At 37.3% G+C, this 14,170-nt stretch overlaps 1 protein-coding gene across 2 annotated transcripts in view; it reads left to right on the plus strand.

Annotated features, from left to right (window-relative positions):
• Positions 1 to 1,939: 1,939 nt before the first annotated feature.
• The window catches only part of LOC122805608 (ependymin-like), a 114,926-nt gene continuing 102,695 nt past the window's right edge, over positions 1,940 to 14,170 (plus strand). The window contains exons 1-2 of one of the 2 annotated variants that reach the window (XM_044075849.1): positions 1,940 to 2,103; positions 9,581 to 9,615. In XM_044075849.1, the coding sequence (XP_043931784.1) occupies positions 2,028 to 2,103; positions 9,581 to 9,615 (111 nt within the window). In that variant the 5' untranslated portion in view covers positions 1,940 to 2,027. The remainder of the gene's footprint in view (positions 2,104 to 9,580; positions 9,616 to 14,170) is intronic. The other variant, XM_044075850.1, reaches the window with a different exon arrangement.

Consider the following 14,170-nt stretch of genomic DNA (forward strand, 5'->3'; position numbering starts at 1 on the left):
ACATAACATATACCAAAGTCATCATAATTTGGATTAATTTATAATACATTTTCCAAGTTACCCACTTGTTCTGCCATTCTTCAGTGAACAGGTTACACCAATAAAACACACATGTACTGTAGATGTGCCTTTACCATGCATGCACTGCAAAGGAAATGGGGAAATTATATGATTCACTACATATGAGATTATAGATGGAGAACGGGGTAAATCTGGATGAATGGGTGGCAATTTGAAGGAGTGACAGCTAATGCTGGTATCAGGAAATATTGCTTCCACTGAGAGGGTGGTAGAATCCTGGAATGCTGAAGACATGAAGCTCAAATATGCTGATAAGTTTAGGAGTCATTTGGGTAGGTGGTAAAGTATGGGGAAGAGGCAGAAAAGCTGCACAGAACTTACAGTGTTTTTTTAAACAATATGTATATGTATATGTTTATGTAGTCTATGATAGTCAGATCCTTGTAGACTGCATTGTAACAACATAGCTTGTCTTTATTGTTTGTATTGCACACCATAAGTACTTTAATTTTATACCCACTAGAGTGTTCTCCTTGGCATCCTTTGTAAATGTACTCTCCCCACCTTAGGTTTATAGGTATTGGTCAACAAACTTCATAAATGAACATAAATAAAAACAAATAATGGCAACACGTGGGTGGACTTGATGGATCAGTTTTTTATTTGCTTTCTTTGTCTACATTTTTCCCATGGTACTTCTGTACAGCAAAGTTCAAAGCACATTCTAACACCTTATCAGTAAGCATCCACTGATTGTGCATGGAAGCTTACAGGCAAAGCATTGCATCTATAACGAATAAACTAATAAAGAATTCTGACTATGGATTTCTTGCTGTTCATATGTTGTACTTATGCAACCGCTGTACAGTAAATGTTTACACAAAATTGTATTCAGCTTGTTGTTGTACTTCATTAATACATTTTCATAGTTTGAGTGCAGCTGGTTCTACTGAAATGTTCATACAGGACCATAGCTAACATTTTAAATTACTTCCTCAGCGTTTTTTCTTTGCCTGGCAGTGTCATTCTGTATGCTCTGCCGTTTTATTTTCCATAACATTTAAAAAGATGAACAGTTTGTAAAATAAATCAACCCTCAGTATAATTTTAAGTGTAAGTGAAGCCTTGCTAATGTTTTATGAGTCCTAGAGTTCCCTTTGCATGCTGTTTGAATGAAGATGACGGTTATTTTCATTTTATTTATTCACTGATGTTTGAAAGATTGGACTGGCGTTTATGGAATCTGCTCAGCACTGAAACAGGAAGTTAGTCTAAAACAAGCTTACTCAGTATCTAACAAAGGAAACCAACGGTCAGTTACTAAATAACAAGTTATAGTTATTCCAAAACATTTAAAATAAACTTTCTAGCCAAATAGTTCACAGTAATTGAAGCCAGAGATGTATAAATGGTTGAATATAGGAACTGTCAGCAAGAACCAACCTGATACATTAGAACGGAATTTGCAACTCCTGAGTCACGAAAAAGCTTTCACACTAAAATATACTGAAAGGACATTGTCAATGAAAGTAGCTCGTTCACACTGAGATTACTGCAACAGCCAAATTATTTAACTTTCTGAAAAGTGGTGTGATTATTGGAAGCTGTCATTAAAATAAGTGAGATGGTGGGGAGTGCAGCCCTGTACAGACATTTTGATCCAAGCACGTATTTAATACAGGTTTTAGTAATGATCAAGTATTTTTTCTATACTTTCATAAATGCTAACTGTGGTTGCTAATGTTTCCGTGACTCCGCAGATTTTCATTCTATCTTGCAGACATTGTCACTGATGTTGAAATGTTGAAGCTGTTGTGTTAGAAGCCCTTCCTTTTTCATTATCTCAGTTTGTTTGTGTGTGTCTTGTACTTCAGGATCTTGTCATTTGAATGAACCTTGCTCCAGTCAGCTGATGTTTACTAGGCGGTGTATAAAGAGAGAGACGCTGAAATTCCCCACTGGTTTGAGCTTGCAGCTTGTTAGTCAGCAGAAGAAACTGAAACAACATGCAAAAGCTCACTGTTCTTGCCGTTTGCTGTTCCTTGCTCTTTGTGATTCATGGGCAAAAACCCAGACCATGTGGTAAGAAGTTATACATTTTCAGGTTGCAATGGAAACTCTAGTGTTGAATAATTTGCTGTTATTTGTAGTTACTCCACCAGCAGTAACTGTTTGACTTCACTTGCTTGCCTTTGTATTTTAAGTGATATTATGTGTTTCAATTTTGGAGGTTTCTGTATTACTCATGAAATGGTTTTGTTTGACAATGATATGTCTCTGTGTACCAGCTGTGATGCAATGCAATATGTTATAACATGCTTACAGGACAGCATTGCATGTCAGAGAAGGAGGGTGAGTATTCGGCATCCTTCACCATAATCCCCAGAATCCCACCTTAAAATGGTATGGAGCAGGTGAGGGCTGTTCATAAACAAATTGTAGATTAGTTTAAGGCTTAAATATGGAAGCACTATGAGGACATACTAACTGTTCTCAACACGTATAATCTACGGAGCAGCATTACTATGATCTAACTCCAGGAAATGGCTGTAGCACACTGTGGGATGGGTTGTTCTTCCAAATAATGAAGAGCGTCTGAACTTGGAAACTTACAGTAAACATAAAAATGAATGTCAGAAAGAATATGAGAGAATACTGTATCACAAAAGGAACTGCATGGGTACAGAATGTGGTGTAGGGTCCAGGGCAGTGGCCAGTTTCTATCGTACATAGAAGAGAGGTTGAATTCCTTCCTATGGCAGCAGTGGTAAGGACTTGGGTATGGCTGCATGGCTTACTGAAGGATACATTAGGACCAGAAAGGACTCAACAGCCAATGGCTGCTTTTCTTCCTTGAGAGGACTGGGGAGGCTGATGGAGGCCAATTACTTTCTAACATGCCAACACCACTAATGTCATTGGATGCAGGCTGAACCTCACTGGCCATCCACTGCCATCATTAGAGACACACACATACACTCAGCTCTGGACTGTTGGAAGAGTGGGTGAAAGTAACTATTTGCACCTATTGACTGGGTGAAGGGGGTCTTGGCTGAACATGGCTGTATATCACCATGAAAAAGCAAGTGAAAAATCCACAGAATCATCAGAAAGCATATGGCAATAGTAGAAGGACCCAAGAGATCCATTTTAACTAATTCTGGGACCTTGTTTGTGATTGATTTTGTCCTTATACAAATCATATTTCTTTGGAAACCATCCCGTAGCTGTGAAAAAAATGGTGGAATGCCTAATTTAGATACATTTTGTGGAATGAATGGCGTGTGCTGTGCATTAATGCCCAGATAACGTAGTATCATGTGATATTTATAGGATAACTAACCAGAGAGCAGGGACTAAATCCCTTCATTTTCTTTTTGTTGAAGTCACATCTTACATTTATATCCGAAGTCGAAGCCTAGTTGGACAAAAATCACACGGTCGGAAAAGCATCTATAATGGTACAAGATTTGTCACTAATTATATATCAGGAAAGGGAGGACTAAGTATAACTTTATAGCCGCAGAAAAAGAAAATTAGGTCAACTGATTCTTTGTTCTCCAGTTCAGTTCCCTGCTTGGGTATTTCATGTGTGGAGTCTTCCTTGTGTCTGCATGACATTTCATTTGGTGCTCCCATTTCTTTGCACAATACAAGAAAAAAAATTACACATAGTATGTGAGAGAGTGTATGCATGTACACACACGTGTGTGTGTGTGTGTGGGGGGGGTATGTGTGAGAGTGTGTGCATGTGTATACATCCTGTGATAGAGGGGTGTCTCATCCATGATTATTTCAGTACCTCACTTCTACTGGGTAACAGAATAGGATATGTCTCCCCCTCCCCCAAGACCCTAGACAGTAAATACAGGATATTGGGATATTAATTTATTAAATAAACTAAGGGCAGCATTACATTCTAGATATTAACAACAGGGGGGACCTCAAGGGGGTTTCTGTTAAATAACAGAATGTCAAGGCATGTTGTTTGACTTTCTATGGAGTTTGAGTAAGTATCCTTTGTATTTCTTATTATTTAAAGGTATAACTGTATTTGTACTTAACATTTGTTTATTTATTTGCATTTGTTGATTGGAGTAGAAAACAGATCCCAGTGGACCATTTTATGAAATTTTCAGACTGAAAATAATACATAGCAATCACAATATAATGCTATAATTATCAGACATAATATACATTTATAAACTAGTACAATTACACATACACATTACTCATAATATATGTGTAGAATTGTCAGGCAAAATATATTATTTTTAAGCAGTTACAGTTTAATATACAACTTATGCTGAGAAGAGGATATTTTTGGGTGGATTTATATAACTCCACAGTTCAGAAAGCACTTACATTTTGTTTGAATAAGAAAAACTTAGTTCTGAGTGAAATTTAGGAAAAGGTACAATAGATTTTATATGTGGAGGGATTGCAGCTCAGACTTTAGAGGCAAGAGTGGAGTGAAAGTGTCATGAGTGGAGTGGAGTAGAGCGATGAATGAGGGGCCTGAAGGGTAGAGGTATGTGATGGGAGGATCTAAGGTTGTAGAGGGTGTTTTTGTCATGTAGTTTGTGCTTCTTGAAGGGAATGAACAAAGGTTAATGAGTTTGAAGACCAGACCTATAAGAAGTAGGGTATTTCTGAGCTCTAAAGGTAACCATTTGACTTAACCAAGGATTAGGCCAATGCTCCTCCTTTAAGTGAAAGGACGTAACGTATTTTATTGGATCAGAATAGCAGAGTGTTTACCTCAGCCTTAGTGTTTTGTACATTTTTTTGTAGTTTAACAGCAAAGTCTAGTCAGACACTGAGGTATTTAAAATGAAGAACTGTTTCTATTGCCACATGACTGGAGTGAGAAAAGACCCTGTTGCTGGGTACCTTAGCTAGCTTTTTGGGGGTTCCAAAGAGCATGGCTTTGGCTTTCTTTTTGTCTAGAATTAGTCTGTATGTGCATAGTCAGTCAGATAAGTTCATAGGTTTGTTTCCAGCTGATTTTGATCATTGTGAGTGAGATGGACAGGATCTGTATATCACCATACTATCTGCATATAGTAATACTAGCATATGCAGAATGTCTGTGAAATATTCACTGGCAAAGCGTGAGAAGAACATCGGTAAGAGAACTGATCATTGTGGTATTCCAATGAGGAATGCTGCAAGGGGACAGTGTACTTTAAATAGCTGGCTGGAAAGGAAAGATTCAGACCATTTTATTGCTGAATGGTTATTTCCTGCAGAGAGTTTATTAGCAAGGTGTGGTGCAGTGTGTCAAATGCTTTAAATATGTCTAGAAAGAGGGATCCTATTAGTTTACCTTTGTTCATACTGGAAGCCATACTGGTAATTATGTCATTTATAGAGGTGTACAGACCAGTCATAGTACTTCAACCAGACTAGACTTGAATCCATACTATAGAAAGGAAAGGATTCCACATGTCTGTAGATACTGTGTGAACTGGCAACAGATCAGCTTTTCAAATGTTTTGCCAAAGGTGAAGAGGGTGGAGCTTGGGTAGAAATCATTTGCCTGAGATGTTGTGGCTCATTTTGTAAATGGCTTGATAATGGGTGTTTTTGACTGGTGTAGGGTGATAAAGTTGGTTAAACAGATGATAAAGAAATGGGTGAAAGGGTGGATGAGGTACTCTTCGTAGAGAGATGAACTAGGGATGGAGGCCTTCACCACTAGCTGTGGCATTGGATGGATTCTGTCTAACAGGGTGGTTATGTTTATGGTTTTGTGTCTGATTTATTATTTTTTTTTGCTGTTTATAAAAATTCACTTGAAAAAAAGTATTCTCGCATATGGCTCCAGTACGATTTGGGTGGTTCTGCTGTGTAAATTTCCCCAAGAGAAAGAAACCAACATGTATCCCAGAATGCAATGGCTGCTAAATACACTGCTGGAGAGTCTGCTGGTGGGCAGTATCTCTACCTTTCTGTCACTAAAAGCAGTATGCACAAGTACATTATATGCACTTACCCTAGCAAAGAAAAGTTCACTGTACTGCCTTGAGATTCTTGTAAATTTGTCTTTTTCATTATACTCCAGTCTTGCATAAGTTAAGTTTAAATCCTGTCCGGAGCAATGGAGAATGGTCTAGCTCTCCCAAAGGGGTCAGCCTTGACTGGGATACATACCAGCTTATAGCACAGAATGCAGCCTTTCAAGCTACAAAGGATAATCATCTTCAAATTACACTGACGGTTTCAACAACAATGAACCCAAGAGATGAAAGTAGATGTAAAAAGATGCACTCCTATTTTCTCTGTGAAATGGTTAGGGAGTATTAGTGCTGGCAAAAGACTATTTCCATTGCCAATGGACAATTGGATACATGGGACTTGTAGTCAGCAGTGGACACACCACTTTTTCTGCTACCATTAGTGTTTTCTACCATTACTAGAACTGCTACACTAACATCAGGCTACTCTAACTGTAAAAATAAGAAGGGTGTGGGGCATCAAAAACTACTGTAACAAAAATGTATATATATATATATATATATATATATATATATATATATATATATATATATATATATGTATACAGCTTAAAAATTTAAATAGCAACGACTAATAGGAATCAGAAGCAACATTACCCAGAAAAACAATGACTACATGAAGACACTGGAAAATTACTTTAAGTGGAGATTTACTAGTTGGGTCACCTACTGATATCTTGTTAAACAAATTCTACATTTTTTCTAGTTAGTTGGAGAGTAGTAGCAAGAGGTTCTCCAGTTTGATTCTCAGCTGGGGTGCCTTCTGTGTGGAGTCTGCATGTCCTTCCTGTGTTTGCTCGGGTTTCCTCAGGGTGCTCCTGTTTCCTCCCACATTCGAAAGACATGATGCAGGTGCATTGGACACTCTAAATTGGCCCTAGTGTGTGTGTGTGTGTGTGTGTGTGTGTGTGTGTGTGTGTGTGTGTGTGTGTGTGTGCTTGTTTGCCTTCTGAGGAAGGTTGGGTGCTGGGTTGGCAACTCAACACTGTAAAACTCTACTGCCACTCATTCTGCGGACCAATGATCTGCTGTGGCGACCCCTAACGGAAACAGCCAAAAGAAGAAGAAGAAGTTGGAGATTCTCTAAGAAGGTTGGCTTTGTGTCATCTGGTAGCTGTTTTTGGTGAGCAAAATGCATCCTATATTCTGGGGCTGCATTTCAACATTTCCATGCTTTGTTTACAAGCCTATATAGAGCTTGCAGTTCTTTGGTTAGCCATTGATTTAGCCACGGTTAAAGAAGTCTGGAGATAACTGGAAACTGTTTATTTTGGAGATGTAGTTTGAGATGGTCAAGAAGATGGCAGGAGTGTTGGGTTCTTGTTTGGTCAGGTATGGGGAACAGATGGTTTGTGTGATGTCATTTCTGAGGCTATTAATGCTGTTAGTTTTAAGGTATAACATGTGATTTTATTATATTAAATTTCTGAGAGGGTGTGTTGGCTTGCTTAAAATTATATTTGTGGCCATAATTTTAATTTATGAGGTTTAAGGTATAACATGACTTGTGGCTCTTTGATGGATTTGTTGATAGGAGCCGCATTTTAGTTAGTTTCAAGTCTTCCTCATTAAAACCCACCTTTATCTGTTTTTTCTTTATGTTTTCTTTAAGGAAGCAACACCTAACCCTCATGTGGGGCCCTGATGTACTTTATTTACTTATTCCCCTCAGAAGCAAGTGCATCATCTGGTTTCGGGAAGGTCGGTAGACACCAAAGCACCGCTATACCAACAATGAGACTTGCATTTTTTTATGATACTAAGACAAGATATTTACCTGACAAGCAATTTGTCAAGTCAGACTAGATTCCTGGTACTCATGCTGTATAAAACATACTGTTGTGACCATAAACAGCATGAAAATTTCTGCTTGGCCTGCTCACATTAAGCAATTTCAGCATTAATTCACTGCCTTTTCTTTTCAGTGGACCCAAAGAAAACCCGCAAACAAGACAAAAAATGCTTTTGCAGACAACCCCTGCTACTCATATATATATATATATATATATATATATATATATATATATATATATATATATATATATATATATATATATATAGGTCTACTTCACAAGATCGAAGACCCATATAATCGACTTTCATAAGAACGAGACCATGTCAGTGAAACTCCAGATAACTGAAAACTTACAACCACGAAATCCGGAACATCAAATTCTACAACTGAGCAGAAGTCCAGTCATTACTTACAGGCACAGCTCTGCAATGAAACACTGCCTACAGCAAACAACTATCACCGGTTTGAATTGGAGATCGCTGTACAGTAAGGATTGGGAAATTTACCCTTTTCTCACTGTAGTGCAATCTCGGAGTTGGTATATATAATTTAAGGGGGGTGTGAGGGTGCAGCCCCCCACATGGGGGTTGTAGGGCAATGCTGGTGCTAGTTATTTGCTGTTGGTGGTGTTTCACTGTAGAACTGTGCCTTTACTTGACGACTGGAAGTCTGCTCATTGTAGAGTTCAGTGTTCTGGGATTCTTGGTTGTAAGCTTTCATTTATCTGGAGTTTCAATTATGTGGTCTCGTTCTTATGAAAGTTGATTATATGGGTCTTTGATCTTGTGAAGTAGCCCTATATATATATATATATATATAAAATGTATAATATATAAAATGGGTCTACTTCCAATTAACAAAATGCCACTTACCCAAATTTTAAATTATCGAGACGATAACACCAAACTTGCATTTGAACAAAAACCTGCAACACTGATATTTTCACCAGGGAAAGGAGGAAGTCGGCCAACATTCAGGAGTTTGCCCATTTCCCTACTATAGTGCGATCTCAGAGTTGGTATATTTAGTTGGGGAGTGTGTGGGTCTCCACACTTAGGTGGGTTTGATATGCTTCCATTTGTTTTTTGTCCATTTTGGCCAATTGCCTCCTTTCCCTGGTAAAAATATTGGTATTGTGGGTTTTGTTTTACTGCAGGTTCGGTGTTATTATCTCAACCATTTAAAATTTGGGTAAGTGGCATTTTGTTCATTTGAAGAAGACCCATATAAAATATATATACCAGCTAAGAGATCACACTACAGTGGGGAAAAGGGCAAATTTCCTGATCCTACTGTACTGCGATCTCACTCAGAACAGTTCAATGGACTGAATTATCGACCATATGGGTTCTGACAATTTGGCCTTTCGACATTTCGACATAGATCCAATAAAAATATCCCGTCTACATTCCACAAAATACCAGCTGGTAGCTGAAAAGCAATAGAGAAAAATCACATCACACAATCCATCTGATACATAAGCAAAAATGCAGCTTGTGGTATGTTCAGTATCTTTTTTGCCCCTACAAGTTATCTAAATTTTTCTATAACATAGAGAAATCAATGTACTTAAGTAGATATAGCAGGAGATGAACACTGAGCAAAGAAACATAAATACAGATTAACTGAGTAGTAATGAAGGAATTACAAATGGTTCAGTGTTGTGCATGTAGGTTTATGACTATCTCATTTAAAATTGTCTCACAAAGACTACAATAATGCATTGTATTTTTTTTACTTCCAGTTGCACCACCCCTTTTCGAAGGCAGACTTATAACAGTAAGTGACATTTTAAATTCTGTTCATTGTGTAGGAAATAAACCCCAGCAGTGTGGTCCTATTACTGAGATTAGTTCTGTTGGTTTTAATGGAACAAGGGAGGGATAACTTTCAAATTTTATTTCTCTGAGATTATAGTAAACAAGGAAGAAAAATCGATTGAATATGCTCTGCGTATTAACTGTGGATGTCACTAAGGGGTATAAGGATAATGCTGGCAAACTTTAAACTTGCATTAAGTGATGTAAGATTGACAAGATAACAAATGTTTGCTTTTTCAACTTACAGTATAAAGAAAAATAGCTGTACCCCTTTGCTATTACCAAGAATATACTTTCTGCTGAAACTGCAACAAATTCTTAAGGAAAGCAAAATGAGATGCATTTACAAGGTTTGGCAGAGGAGTTTGATTATAGCTGTATGACACAGCAGAATTATGAGACACTGAGTGGTAGTAATATCATAGCCCCTACAGCAGAGTTATAACACCTGACAAGTAATCGAGATAATTTTACATAATACTTCCAGATTATAGCACCTACTGTAAATATTGCTGAAGATTAGAACTGCCGATTCTGACAAAATTATAGAAATTGCTGCTATCTTAAGTCAGCATGCTGCTTGTCAGTGACTGAGAGGGGTGATGCCAAGTGAGAGACTTCGATATTACATCTTGGTGACATGAGAAACACAACAAATAGCTCTTTCTTAAGCAGATAGGACTAATTACATTGAAATAAACCTTTGCAGTTGGCCAAAGGCCTATAACAGAACTCAACAGAGGGTTTTAAAAAAAGAGCTTATACAGTATAGCCAGCCACATTACACTGATTTGTAAGTAGATGTCATTGTTTCACGTGGAAATAATCCATCCTAAATTACTTCATTTGTCTAGTATCTTGCAGGATATTATTAGTTGAAAGTATCACATTGTATTTCATTATGGGGCTGGACATTATATAATTTGAATAATTCTAATAGACAAGGAAAAAATGGAAGTAGACTGTAGGACATTAGACCCTGTATGTGACTTTGTTATAGTCTAGCCAAAGGTAAAAGTTATGCGAGTTCTCATTTTATGAGTCCTTTGTATGCCTTGATTCCAGTGTCTATATAAATCTTGCAAAATATATATATATATATATATATATATATATATATATATATATATATATATGCTTTAGTCACATTATTGTTTTAACTGGTTGTAGATGAAGGAAGATTGGTCTTGTTACTCACTCTGTTTACCTTACATAAATAAAAGACACAGTAATATGCCATGGCTTTATAGGTTATGGCACAGTGTTTGACACTGCAGGAATGGCGAGTATATCCTGAGCAGCAGAGTGAAAGCTTCATTGTCCAAATTCATACTGGGGCCATTTCTGATTAGGTCATTTTATACATTTTTAGTTAGTACATGAGTTTTATTAATGGAGTCTGTTACCCTGAATCAATCTCAAGCTGCCTACATTTTTTTCTGTTTTAAAGCAATTGCATTAAAAATAACAAAAACTAGTGTGAGAATTTGGGGACATTATAGTAAAGGGGTTAAGTATCCAGGGATGCACAATCAACAGAGTTGATCACTTTCCTGGAAAATGAAAGCATTTACCCTTTTGCATTACTTTGTGCTTGATAATGTAACTCGTTTTAGTATTATTGAACTTATATCTTAAAAAGAATTGTTATGGACACTATAGGTTCATAGGTGTATACTAGGTAAATGACCACCAGGGCCTTTATAAGCCTAGCCATGTAGCCAAACACAGTTTTGTCTCCATGTGTCATTGGTGTTTATTTGGAGTGGGTATGTTAGGACATTTCCAAAGGTTATGGGTGTGTGTTAGTTTGGGCATAGTTACTGTCTGTCTGTGTCTATCAGTGATATGAGGCCAGACCCAGGTTGAATTTCTGATTTCCTATCCATTGCTCAAGGTTATGCTTAAATAGGGTTAGTGATGGACTCTGCTTCACATGGATGGGGAGCCTGTTCCAGAGCATGGGAATCCTCTGAGACACATATTTGTCTAGTGAAGATTTCATATTTATGTCACAAGCAAAATTTAATTCTTTGGATCTAGTGGTTCTGATGCTATTGATTTTGCAGATATGCAAAAGGTTCATCAGAGCTGGATCTCAGGATGTCATGTATGCCAGGCATAGATCACCTGTCAGTAACCTGCAGGAGACCAAGTACAGTGTTAGGGCTTTAAAGCGATCCATATAGGGCAATGTGTTTATACCCTGGATTCTTCTGGTAAGGGACCTTTGTGCTGCTTATGTCTGGTCGGGTGCATACTGAAAGGGGCACTGTACTCATTGATGGGTCTGATAAGACTGACTAAAGTAGCACTAGGGTTTCTTTGGACCTGGATGCCATGCTCCTACTTATATGTTGTGTGACATAGAATGATTTTCTAAGTAAGCCAGGGATGGCTAGCCCCTTGTGCTTTTGTAGCCACGTGTCATATCTGAGAGTAAAGTGAGAGCCACATCGTAATTTGTAAGAGAAGATTGAGACATAATAAATTATAACCTATAACATTCTAATTTTAACATATTTTTATGGAAGTTCTGAAACATTAGCTTTGTTTGCAGATTTATTAAAACATAATACCTGACAGTAACAGCACTCTTCAGTCACTTCCTTTTGACTGCTAACAAATTGAAACGGATTGCTTTTGACACATGACTGAAAGTCCTACTGAAATTCAACTTTTACCGGTTTAAAAACATTTCTGTAAATTCTGCTGTTCTGTTGCAGAAAGGGAAGTAGCTGTGTGATGTCACTGTTCATGTTAAGTGGTGAAAATAAAGAACTATATCAGATGCATAACTTTCCACTGTCCCTGAAGCTGATGAATGTCTCTGATTTTGTCCTATTCTTTATAACATTTTGATTTTCTAGTAAATTATAAGGGTTACAGTAAGCCATGTATAACATTAGATTTTCATACTTGCATGTTGATACAAATTCTGTTTTTCTATTAACTAAGTGAACAAAAGTAATATTTAACAATTGCCCCTGATTTGGGGCCTTTGCCCTCATTATTCTGGCTTTCTTCCCAATTCTTGAGCAAAGAAGTTGAGAGCTAGGGTCAGATGCTTGCTTCATGGTGGCAATATCATTGTAAAGTTTTACTTAACAGCTTGGTTTTATACAATAGTAGCATTTGTATAATGTACAGCAGTTAGCTACAGTAATTACAATAGCAGTTCACAGCAAGGGAAGGGATTATATTTTTCACTACCTGAAAGCCAAGTTCTTAGTAAAAGCCTGTGCTAACATTTAGCATGTAAAAGTGAGATTGTCACTGTTCTGGGTACAAAAGAATAATTGATATCTCAAACCCACTGATCTCTTGACATCAAGCATGTAACAGCTAAAGGTTTCCCTACAGTGCAATAGATAGTATATTTTTCTACATTGCCTTGCCTTGGCAATACAGTGGATGTAGGTTTTCAAAACCACACCTTGGGTTTAGTATACAGAATGCACTAACAATCAGTAGCACGTTTCTAATTACTACTCTTCTGAAAAAACAATGATTCAGTAGGCAAGAAAACATACTGCCAGATTCAATAAAGCCTGCACTAAGTGTACACTGTTCTGAACAACAGACAACACAAACAACTCACACCTTCTTCCTGATAATTTTAGTTTTCCTACTGATATTCCTGCATCTTTAAATATTGACAGGAATTCATAAAGGTTACCACAAAATGAAGATCCCCTTCTTTTATCAGACATCACCAAAACATACCTTGTGATGAACTAGAGGTAATACCTGGGTCTTCAACACATCCTGCAATGTCATGAACAAAGTAATGAACTCTTTCTAGATAAATGTCTTCAGTAAGATAGCCTGCTTATCTTCTTAAGTCTAGCATCTGTTATGCTAAATGCAGACCATATTAGTAAAGCAGAAATATTCACATTTATTTTACATAGAAATTGAGATCTGGTGCTAGGCTCTAGAATGGTCTAGAATGATTAATCTTCCATCCTTAATTTTTCCAAATGCCGTAACTGCACATTCAGCAGACCACAGGCCAGGTCAGCTAATGCATTTGTTTGCATTGCCTGCTTTTCTTCCTTCTGCCTGGATAACTAGGGCCCTTGGGCAAGCCTATCCAACCAGTTGACAAGCAAACAATTAAATAAATAAATTACATTTCACCACTTCTCTAACAATGTACAGCAATGTTTATTACAGTACTCGACTTTCCCTACAGTTTACACCAAGAAACCAATTTTCACTTGCTGTACATTAATGACTGCTCTAGTATTAAATAGTATCATTCAGTGATCTATTGACTTTGTGATTACTTGATTGACCCACTGAAATTTAAACGCTGAAAAAGACTACTTGTTTTATTTCCATGATGCTCTTAGTGACATCCGGACTCGACGACATTTTATTTAAATGTTATGGGTGCTGTTATGATATTGCCATTCATCTGGCCAGGCTGTCAACCACTGCATAATAGCCACTGAAGAGCTGAAAAATACATGTACTTTAGTGTCTTTTGTTCACAGGCTGCAAGAATG

Source organism: Protopterus annectens, chromosome 6.part1, assembly GCF_019279795.1.
Source record: "Protopterus annectens isolate FY-2018-M chromosome 6.part1, PAN1.0, whole genome shotgun sequence".
Lineage (NCBI taxonomy): Eukaryota > Metazoa > Chordata > Ceratodontiformes > Protopteridae > Protopterus > Protopterus annectens.